General features: G+C 41.5%; 1 protein-coding gene across 1 annotated transcript in view; it reads left to right on the top strand.

The window, feature by feature from the left end:
• Window positions 1-3,281: 3,281 nt before the first annotated feature.
• The window catches only part of dock6 (dedicator of cytokinesis 6), a 31,370-nt gene continuing 23,072 nt past the window's right edge, over window positions 3,282-11,579 (top strand). Inside the window, exons 1-10 of the mRNA XM_084744580.1 lie at window positions 3,282-3,448; window positions 5,968-6,055; window positions 7,667-7,845; window positions 8,063-8,131; window positions 8,285-8,411; window positions 8,868-9,080; window positions 10,578-10,663; window positions 10,762-10,828; window positions 11,102-11,251; window positions 11,390-11,470. Coding sequence (XP_084600706.1) covers window positions 3,399-3,448; window positions 5,968-6,055; window positions 7,667-7,845; window positions 8,063-8,131; window positions 8,285-8,411; window positions 8,868-9,080; window positions 10,578-10,663; window positions 10,762-10,828; window positions 11,102-11,251; window positions 11,390-11,470 — 1,110 coding nt within the window. The 5' untranslated portion in view covers window positions 3,282-3,398. The remainder of the gene's footprint in view (window positions 3,449-5,967; window positions 6,056-7,666; window positions 7,846-8,062; window positions 8,132-8,284; window positions 8,412-8,867; window positions 9,081-10,577; window positions 10,664-10,761; window positions 10,829-11,101; window positions 11,252-11,389; window positions 11,471-11,579) is intronic.

The following is an 11,579-nucleotide window of genomic DNA, read 5'->3' as shown; positions in this document are numbered from 1 at the left end:
TTCCTGATTATGTCTTTCGATTTGATTCTTGAAAATTAAAACTCATTGTGATCAGTTTTTGATGATTGAAATTGTGACACCCCAAATAGAGATGTAACATTTTTTCTTCTGTCTGATTAGCTGAATTACTGTGTCAGGCTGGAGGTGGAGTGAATACCAAGAGCTGTAGGCCTTTGTGTCTTTTGTAGCAATTAAGCAGATTTTAAGTGATTGAGGAATGATTACCTTTAGTGCCCCGCTGATCCCCCCCCAACCCTGACTGTAGCATCAATATTAGGGGACTGAACAGCTGTCTCATAGCAGATGTGTTCTGTTGCTACACCTCAATCTCTGTCCCTGGAGGGGAAAGGTCAAAACAGGGGTGGAGGTTGAAGCAGAGATTCTCTGGAAGATGCTACGTGTTGATGCTTTGAGAGAAACAAACAAACGAGCATCTGCCTGCCCCTTTGCAAGACACCACCACAGGATGGAGATCAGAATTAGCATTATTGATTGCAATATTCAGTCTGATGTAATTCCTCCTTACTGCTTTATGAGCAGCTGAACTAGGAAGATCTAAAATGACCTGTGCAATCATTTATCTTCCATACTTTTTAATGTTAGATAACACTGCAGAAAAACACCATTTATCTTGTTTTTCAACAGTTGTTGTATTTGTAATTTCTTTCCATTATTAAAAATTGTTTTTCCAAAAGACAGATTATAGGTTTGCCCTTCCTTTTTATGAATTAATGTTGGTAAAGTTTTTTTTGTTTTTTTTTTACAGCTGGCGGAGTAATGTCCTGGAAGCAGACCCCAGTAAAAAAGTGGTTAATGATTTTAATAGGACTCCCTGGTGGGACGGGATAGAGAGGGGATGTGCCCTGGCCACGGGCGCGTGGCGGCGGAGCAGGTGGATGACGGGCAGCTGAGTAGTGGGCTCCAGGGGGAGGGGGCCTTCCTTTTGGAGGACTCTTGGGGTTGAGAGAAACCCTGAAAAAAGGCAACCCCATCTGGAACTGAGGTGGGGGCTCTGGTGTGAAAGAGATCTAGTGGGTGGTGTCTGACACTCTCTCTTTTGTTCTTTGGTAACACAGCAGTGATGGTGGTGGTGGGGGCTCTCGCTGCCGTGGGGGCTGGGCGCTCAAACAATAGTGCCGATCTAGGAATTGAAAGCCTTCGATGAACAGAAAGGCAAGGAAGCAGGCAGGGAAGGTGCGGACAGAAGGATAAAGCAGGCATGGGTTCAGCCCATTTGTAGTAGGTGGGTTTTCCAACTATACAAGGACACTGCAATGTCACACAAACACGCAGTATACAGCATCTTCTCAAACATGCTCATGGTAAATATTAGGTTAGTTTCACTGGTCATGTCTGAGATGTATGTCTATATGAATACCAAAAAAAGAGCAATATTATATTTCGTTAATAAACAATTTAACGATGGAAAGCACTGCTGCACATTAAATTAGAATTTGCTCAACCTTATGAGCAGCAGAGAAAGAAAGATGAGATTTGGCATTGTGATGGACGCGTGCCTGTATTGGGAAGAGATGGAGAGTGTGAGCTTCATTTATTTTCATTAGCAGAGTCTATGGGCCAGACTCATGCCTCCTGTGAGCTCCGATGCTGCTCTGACTGCTGCTCAATACATAAACATATATCCCCGAGACGTCTGTCCTTGCTCGACTACAGCCAAGCCTCTGTCACGCAAGGTTAATTTTACCTCTGTCTCCCTTCTGTGCATTTTTCACATCTCTCCTATACAATCCATGCCATTCATCAGCCACCTCACATAGGACGACCAGAGTACCTGCAGCAGCTCTCCAGGGTGCTGAATAGGACGACTGTGGGGTAGAGGGAGTGAGCAGTGGGGGGGAGGGCTGCAGCAGCGAGCATTGCTATATTAATTCTTCATAGTAGGCATGGGGCTATGGAGTGACTGCGGGCAGAGAGGAGGGTGATGTAGACCTGCTATTACAATAAACTGACAAGTCCTCCGTTAGTGGGAAGAGTCACTGACAATTTCATTCCTATTTTAATCAAAGAGAAAGACCCTTGTCAAATATATAGTTTCTGACATTTTTGTTTAACCTACCTTCCATAATATCCTTTTATGGCTACTTGTTTTAGAAATATAAAGTATCTTTCAGTCAGTTGACTAATCTGACTTTCAGTCACTGTAAGGCAGCAGGCCAGTGAACAAAGCTATTTCTCATCTCCTTGTGGAGGTCAAATTTGAGGACTGAATCTTAAACAATCACTGATGAGGCAAGGCTCTCTTTTCCAACCATGGTGAACAGACCCACCTGCTGGTGAATCTGGGTAAAACACAAAACGCTGTGCAAACACGCCTCTAGATGTTGCTATTGTGCACTTTTTCCACTAATGAGATCAAACTTGGCATCAACAATTGGACTTTCCCTTGGAACTGCAGGTAATGGAGAAAACGTGAAATATCAACTCCTGCTGCACTCAAACAGGACTTTTCATGGCACTTGGTTTAAATGAGCGACAAACTTGTATTTTCAAAGTGAAGAAGTCATCTCTAAAGGAGGACATTGTGAGAGTAATGTCGGGCTGGAAACTTCTTTGGTCTGCTTCCTAAATTTTAAACAGAAATGAAACCAGTGAAACCCTAAACTGAGGTGGATATGCGCCATTCGCTCTAAACCGGTCAGGTGAGATTTCTGCATGAACAGATGGTGGATATAGCCGCCTAGGACCAGGCTGGTCAAGTTACTGGGGAAGAGTAGTAAGACAGGAAGTAAAAGAAAGATTCCTACGGCGCTTTGACGTTAAAATCCATCACTACGCTAATTAAAAAAAATCTAAATCTTCATTTAAAAGTAACCTTGAAATAGAGGCCGCAAAGTAGCAATGTCTCATTGAGTATTAACTTGAAAGAGTTTGTGATAAATTCAAATCAGATTTTATTTGGAAGTTTACCGGTTGTAGTGCATGTATCATGGCTAACTTAACACTAAGTGCCACGGTTCGGTTGTCTCTAGAATAGAACTCTAGATCCGTGAAAGATCTCGCGAGAATGACCATTTTATCCAAACCATTATTTTTCTCTATCCATAGTCAAGTGCTTTTGGTCCTTAAATATATCCTGATCCTAACTACGGCGTTTAGGCGTTATCACATCCAAATAGTTTGTCCAGCGTGTGCAATGGAGAACGAGTACAAATCTCGCGAGAGTTTCGCAAATCAGGAGTTACCTTATTGGCGCGACCCAACGGTTCAGCTCCCAGCCGCTAGGAGGAACAAGGAGGGATCCATGCCCAGTCCCAGCGTGGAGAAGGAAGCGGTCTGAGAGTCCGCATCCCCACACAAGACGGGACAGAGCCAACGCAGAAGAGGAGGGGAATAGTTTCAGTTTGACTTCGAAGAGCTTCTTTACATGGGGACAAGAAATGACATCCACAGCGAGCGAAAGGAGGGCGTTTGCTCATAAAATCAACCGGTGAGACAGTAACAGAAGTTATTGTTTAACAGCTACAGTTGTGCCGCTCGCGGTGCGTGAGAGTGACCTGCTGGACAGACGGTACATATAGCCAGTATGCTAGGATTTGTAAGGTATCACTGACCATAAACCGGTCAGTATAAACACAGATATACGCTCCTGTAGTAAAGCAAATTGGCACTGAAGCAGTTTGCGCTTTCATAAATGGTCTCTGACACTTTGGAGAGTTTAATATCCTGCTCTTTATACGTTATCGCTACATCGTACGAGCATTGTCATCAACAATGATTGAGCTACTTGAGGATAACATAGTCAAGCTGAGAGCTAATCTAATGACCGAGATTAGCTGTATTAAAGTACAGTAAAACCGAAGAAAATGCCTTGCACATATAAAAAAAATATGTTACCAACTGACTTTGATCAAGATGTTTTGTTCTTGTGTCGTGTGAACGCCTCGCAGCATTATTGTAGCAACCTGTTTCCACATGTTGTGAACTGGTTTTACCTCCTCATAAGAAGGTATAGTGCTGCAGTGCATGGACTGAAAACCTAGTATGTCTTATAATACCAAATAAACATTGATCAGATTCCAAGAGAGATCATAAAGGCAGGTGAGAGCTGTCAACTGGCTCTTTGAATAACATGCCTTAACAACACCGGTGTGTGTGTTGAATTATTTACAACCAGGTGCCTCCCTATTTGCTACAATAGATCTGTTTTACACATGGAGCTCTTCCAAACCTTGATTTTTTTTTGTCTGTGGTTGTAGTTTTCCTTGTCCTTACAGTTAATTTCATTGTGTATTTAATCAAGAAACAGCTTAACCTTGTAATAACCTGATAGCTCCTGTGAGAGGCCTGTGAGAAAACAAACAGGATGACAGTTTCTTTTCTGCAAGGGAATATTTTCTTTTTTCAGTTGCTGAAAACATGTCTGTACAATGGTTATTACAAACGCAGGACTAGGATACTGTACATCACATGGTGGATTCATTTTATCTTGAATAGCGTATTGCACAATTCATGGAATGTCACTTTATATGTCTGTTGATCGTCAGTAACATATCCTGTATATTAGCTTCATCATACAGTGTCTGCAGTCACTGCATTCCCCAAGTCCTGTCTGTTCTCTCCTTAGCACGACCCAGACCATTGTTTAGTGCCGGATGCAGGAAAGGGTGGGAAGGGGTGTTCTGGTTATTGCCCTTGCAGTCGATAGCTTTCCTTTTTCCTGTTTTAAATTGAGGTGCACTGAGCTTCAGAAGTGGTCTCCACGTCTTTTGAGGATATAGCCGTCATAGAATTTAAACATGCAAAAAAAAGGCAGATTTCAAAGGCTGATGTCAGCAGGAAGTCAAAAAGCCTGGCTATATCTCGGAGATGGGAGTGCAGGTCATAGTTTCTCTTCTCTGCCTTGCAGTCCGTGTATATTGATGGAATGAAGGCATGGTCCTTAGCTATGTAATCATGAGGACCATGGTTTGGGAAATGTTGAAGCCTTTGCAGCTGTGTATATGAGAGAAACAGACATTTTGTGGTTCTAGAGGAGCAGCTGCTTGCTGTCTCTGTGAGAGGATTGTTTTTTTTTCTTGCTTTGTCTCTCTTTAAGCCTCCCATTTGCCGTTAGTCCATAAAGGCCAGGGACAGAGCTCTGGCTCTGTGCCTGCTCCCTTGAGCCAGCTCGCCACCTCTCTGTGAGATCCGCTTGAGTCCCTATTCAGAACAGCTGTTGTCCTTTAGCATCGCTACTAGTACCAGAAGCTGAAAACTTTGTGATAGGAGGAGGGCTTTGCAGATTGCAGAGGACATTTCTCTGAAACCGAGAGGCTGAGCAACACAAGTGCAGATGGACTTGGCACTTCTCAAATAGTTTTAAATAGGGCTGCACAATTAATCAAAATTTTATGTAGATCGCAATATGGCTTTCTGTGATTTTCAAATCACAGGAGGTGCAAGATTTGTGTGTAAAAAAAACCCCAAACTTTTAAATTAATGAATGTCATTAGGCAAAGATGTCCTATGATTCAGATTCTACAGCCTTACAAAAGCATCTTCATTTGGTACAGATTCCTGCAAAAAAAAAAAAAAGAAAATGTATACCATAGTCATCGCAACATGTTTTTCAATCATAATAAGAATAGTGATGTAAAAATAATCATTACCTCTAATATCAGTCAATTTCAGTCAAAATAATCGCACTCAGATTTTTTTTCTAAATCATTTAGCCCTAGTTTCAAAGTGTAGTCTGAAAATTAAAGTGAGCGTCTCTGTGAGGGACAAATTTAGAAAAGGTTTTGTTTATGCAGATTTCTCTAATATTCCCTGATTTCTTTGGCAGTGGTTTTAGTTTTGGGGTCATTACTTAGTGGAGTAAACAAGCATCCTCCCAAATCAGTCACTTTATCTATTATTTATCTTGAACACAACAGATCTTTAACAGAACTTTCACAGTTAATTTTCATGTTTAAATTTATGCTTTTGTTCTCTGACTAGCTGACCAATCTTTTACATCTTTTTCAGGACGGTAGCTGCAGAAGTCAGAAAACAAGTGTCCAGAGACTATGGCTCTCCCCAGCTGACCAAGAAACGAGGAGGTGCACACCACCCTGTGAGTCACCCTGTGTTTAACCTGCTGGAGTTTCAAGCCAGCTGGTTTAAAGCTCCTGTTAGCCAGGTCAGAAGTTGATAAATACAGATGAGAGTAATTGACAGTGGGCATGAATGGAGGTTGCGTTGAAACATGATATATCTGCTCACCTGTGTTGTTTGACAGCCAGAGAAGGTTTCTGCATGGAAGCTCACTCAAAATCAAATAAGGGGTAGTTATATAAGATGTGAAGAATAAGAAGTGTGTTTTGGGAAACGTATGTTGTCACATTACAAGGATGATGGCAGAGGTTAAGCTTAGTTCAGCAGAAACTTACCAGTACACTATGGACTCTTCTGTGAACCAAAACCCCCTGAAAAACCAGACATAGCCTATGAAACTGAAACTGAGTCGATTTATTCAGTGGTTCTACATACAGCAAGTGGCCACCAGTGGTAGCGGCCATGGCAGGTTCTTGTTTAGTCTTAACACAAACAAAGGAAGGTTAGTGCATTGCAATAAACTGAGAACTGAAAACACAAATATTATTAGTTGAACCCACCTTTCTCTTACAATATTAATCATATTGTTTCTGTAGATGTACAGTGTTCAGGAAGTTGTTGTCAGCTGATTACAGTTTCACATTGTGATTAGTGAGAAATTCCTGTAAACATTACTTTGCACTGACTAGTTATTGTCTGTGGTGCATGTGCATGTTCTCAAGGCCAGTATATAACAAAGATTAATGTGTTTTTCTTTTTTACAGGCCTATCTGTCTGTTTTATTTTCATTAATTTCATCATATATAAATTGTGTCCTGTATTGTAGGTCTGGGCAACATGGACAAAATCAGATTGATGTGTATTGATGTGTATTGAAATTGTGACAATATTGTAGGGATGACTGGTGCTTTCACAAAATATTAACACAGTCAGGGTTTTAACAAAAAAAAGGCAAATAATAGAACAGTCTGAGTAATTTATTATCATAATACGACACAGGATTGTACAACAAAATTAGAGTTGTATTTCCTTCACAATACACACAAACGAGAGCATATGTACACATAATTAATTAAGTACAGAATGGAAACAAAGACTCCTCCTCCCCTCGTTCTGCTCCTATGTCCAGGAGCAGCCTTAAATCAAAGCTTTAGCATGGCTCTTGGCTCCGCTTTCCTTTGTGTGGTCGTGGCAGGTCGTCCACCTGATCTGACTGCGTGTTTGAGAGATGCAGACAGCATTTGTTGATGTTCTCAGTGTCAGCTGCTCTTTAATCAAAAGGCCACACTTTATTCTCCAGTGGCTACAAATGTGTTTCTTTCATAGGTGGTGTGTATTTCAGCAATGAAGATGAAAAAATAGTAGATTAAAGGAGGTAGCAAAGGAGCAAGAAACTTTGATCACTTTATTGTAATGCAGCCTTTAAAACAGGAGAAAACAACACTTACTCATATCACAATATTGACAAAATATTGATCTAATGCCCGATATATTACTGTAGTAGCCTTTCCTAATGGCATCCTGTCTTCTCTCTCTGCTGCTTCTTGTAAGTCCCTCTGATCAGATTAGGATCTGTCATAAAGGCCATGTCATAGTTACTGGTACATAATAGTCTAATGTTGATTGACAGTTGCCCCTGACGGAGGTGGTTGAGCCCGTGGACTTTGAGGAGTATGTTAGCAGTCATGCTCCTGGGGTGGAGTCTGGTCTCCTCAGGCAGCTAATGGAGTTCCCCCAGGATGACCTGGAGCTCCTCCACCTGGACAAAGACTGCATTACACTGGAGCCCCCACTGCCTGAGGAGGAGGAGTAAGTCCAGCTGCTAATGGCCAACACACTCTTCATACTGTAACACACACATCCCTCTGTGGTCTTTACACTGCCACACACACAGAGGGCTTAATGTACTGTAATGGAAGACAAACTACACTACAGATCTCAACAAAGCCTTTCTCTCTGTGACACTGAATGAACACAATTATTAAAAGCATGCTTTGCTCAATTATTAATGTGTTTTTCTATGTAGCTCACTGGATCCCAGAGTGAGAGATGCCTTGGCAGTCTACACAGATGACTGGCTCGTCATTCAAAGAAAGTAAGTGGGTGTCAGCTGTGGTAGCAGTTGAGTCAGCCTACAGAACGTGTTTAATCTATTGTTTAATAATGCGCACCACTTTTCCCTGTTCACTGTTCACGTGATTGACAGTTACATTATTACTGGGACAACTGTTCTCTTTTTTTCCTGTAGATATCAGCGCTACAGCACCATATACACCCCACACAACTCTGAGCGACAGAGGGAGAGGCAGCGAGGGCTGGTCAAACAGACCTTTGAACTGGATGAGGCTGCTGCAGCTGAGCGCCAGGACGACCAGGTAGCTGATGGTGATGTCCAAAGAACACAGAGTGACCACTCAGTCATTTTAGGGTTATTAAACAAATTGTATTGATCTACTGTACTCATATTGTTGCCAAGAGTCAAAGCTTAGCAGCGGTATCATATCTGATACCTGGACAAAGACATGGAGAGAAAAGCCAGCCAATGAAGCTTGTCTCATTATGAGAGGGCAGTACGAGTTGTATTCTGCTCAGCAAGCTGATCATATGGAGAGTGAGTAATGCATAAATGGATATGTCTTGTCGATTATCCATTACACAGTCTCCATATGAATCATATTAAATGGTAATACGGTAATGGGATCTGTAGCATATTGTTCTCCTCATCTTTCTAAAACATCTGCAGTGAGCACTTAGGGGTGACATCTTTGCCTGAAGGAAAAAAAAAGAAAACACATGATCTCACCTCTCCGTCTCACTCTCGTGTGGTTCAGGATGACGCAAAGCGGCGGTCAGTCAGCCTTGATGAGACTCCTCGGGGGAGCTGGGCCTCCAGTATCTTTGACCTGAAGAACTCCTCCCCAGATGCTCTCCTGCCGTCTGTGCTGGAACGCACAGCTGCAGAGGACATGGACCGCCGCAATACTGAGGCACGTCTGCAGGGGCGCCACAGTGACCTGCTCGGCCTGTACCCTCCCCCCGATGAGGTTCGTATTAAACCATCCTGTATGCCTCTGTTGTGTAACAGGCTACGTTTAAGTAAAAAAAAAAGTGTCTTTATCAGATAAATAAGTACTCTCTGTGACATTTGACTAGGTGATTTATCAATAAGATATCAATATTTTTAGGTTAGTCTGCAATGTACAATATATATATCTCGATATACACAGCTCCATATCGATATTGCGGCAGTATTGTGGGGATGATCTCTGGTGCTTTCACAACATTTTAAAACAATGAGGTTTTTGATAAATAATCATCAGTAATGTGGATGTAATGACTAAGTGCATAAAGCAAGTAATGGAACAGTCTGATAAGTTCAGAAAATTACATCATGTTACTGCAATGCAGCCTGTAAAAGCAGAAAAAGACAACACTTAGCAAAGTAAAGAGGGCAATCCTGGAAAAGATGTTTACAGCGTTGGACACAAAGACTAATTGCGACTTGAAGTAGCAATATGTAGCAATTACATATGCATAAATGAGTACTGCAGTCTAAATGGCAAGTTGGAAGCACAGTGGGTATATTAAATAGCTTGATTCTCTACCTGATATGCAGTCCGTGGTTGAAGCCATGTTTTTTTCCCCACGCTTGCTCCTCCCCAGACTCTGGGAAGCTCGGGCTGGCTGTCGGAGCACTGCAGGAGTCTATGACAAGTGGAACATCATAAATTGTCAATAACAACCGACAATGAGTCCTACACTTTAAGTTGATCAGCTGTTTATAACTGTCAGTTGTCTGTCAGTTTAAAGTTAAGCCTTTTATCCTGAAAACAAAAGTCCACTGCACTGTACTTTGAGTTATGTGACTGCCTGTCTCACTGCCTGCCAGACTCTATTAACATATTGCTCAGTTTAACAGAAATAAACATCCATGCCTTCTATAAGATGATTAATTTTCTTTCAACTCATAAACAAACAGTGACTCATTCAGTGAACATTCAGCATTACTTTGACCTCTAATTAATGTGAAACGGGCCAACAAAAACAGTTATTTAATCCCCGAATTAAATTTAAAAGAGGGACCACCGCAGTTGTGTCATTGTTGTCAGGGAAGCGAGTATTTCCACTCAGCATGTCTCTGAGATCTTTGATAACATGTCATGGTCATTTTATGATTAAGCACAGTAATTACATATTACATATTTCTCCTTTAATCTCAGAGATCACTTCTTAAAACAACCAGCAGAACACTTGGTTGGAAATGTTAGTAAATGTAGTTGCCATTTGTTCAGCTCAGAGTAACTTTATTGAATGTTCCCATGATGTCTGTAAACCCAGCCACTTCTAGGGAAATGTTTGCTTTTCTTTCATTTATGTTCTCTTGTTCTCCCTCCATCCTTCCTTCCTATGTGTCTGTGTACTCACTGCTGCTACGTTGCTATGACATCTGTGTAAATGTTGTGTGTGTGTGTGTGCTGCGTGCATGTGCGTGTGTGCGTGTCTCTGTGTGTGTGTTGTACATGGCTTTGTCTTTGTTGCAGGATGAAGCAGTAGAGAGATGCTCTGCCATAGAAGTGCCCAAGGAACACTGTGGCCAGAGGATCATGGTTAAGTGTCTGTCTTTGAAGTGAGTAGCATTTGGAATATGATAGCTGACGTTTATGTCTTCGTGCTCTGAATCATTGTGATCACATATGTGACAACTAAATTTTGTATATTTTTCAGGTTTGAAATAGAAATTGAACCAATATTTGGATCACTTGCCCTGTATGACGTCAAGGAAAAGAAAAAGGTATTTTTATTATTCCAGTAGAGCTTTTTTTTTTTTTTTTTTTTGGACAATAAATATTCTTCCAATGACTTTCACTCTGTGAAACCACTTACGTAATGCTGAGCTCATGCTTAACTAATCAAATTTCCCTTCTCTCAAAAAGGCCTAAGTGGTCTTGCGGTTTAGATCACTGAGTCGAAACTGAATTAAAATCCCTTGACGTGCATTTCCATTATCATCTTTCCTTCCACTCCCTGTGCTGTTCCCGCTTATCTCAATTTTTCCTTCCAACAGATCTCTGAGAATTTCTACTTCGACCTGAACTCGGATCAGATGAAAGGACTGCTTAAAACTCACACACCTCAAACAGCCATTTCCACGCTGGCCCGGTCTGCTATTTTCTCCATCACATATCCTTCAGCCGATATCTTCTTGGTCATTAAGGTACTGAAAGAAGCCACTTTTATGCAGAAGAAACAACTTTAAAAAAAATAACTTCTGATTGGCTCTTACGGAAGTTCACATTCCCATTCATTTGGCATTTTAAGCCCTAATTAATGCTTTAATGTGCATGCATTTCAGCTTGAGAAGGTCCTTCAGCAAGGAGACATCGGAGAATGCTGTGAACCCTACATGGTTATGAAAGAGTCAGATTCCTCCAAGGTAATGGAGCCAAATGTTTTTTAAACTGTTGCAATGCTAGGGGCAGGCAGCCAGCATGCACATGGGACCCTTTTACTGTCTAGTCACAAGCATTACTCAATTCTGTCTG

Source organism: Lutjanus erythropterus, chromosome 19 (assembly GCF_056507025.1).
Source record: "Lutjanus erythropterus isolate fLutEry1 chromosome 19, fLutEry1.hap2, whole genome shotgun sequence".
Taxonomy (NCBI): domain Eukaryota; kingdom Metazoa; phylum Chordata; class Actinopteri; order Lutjaniformes; family Lutjanidae; genus Lutjanus; species Lutjanus erythropterus.
This window is presented reverse-complemented; position numbering and strand designations above follow the sequence as displayed.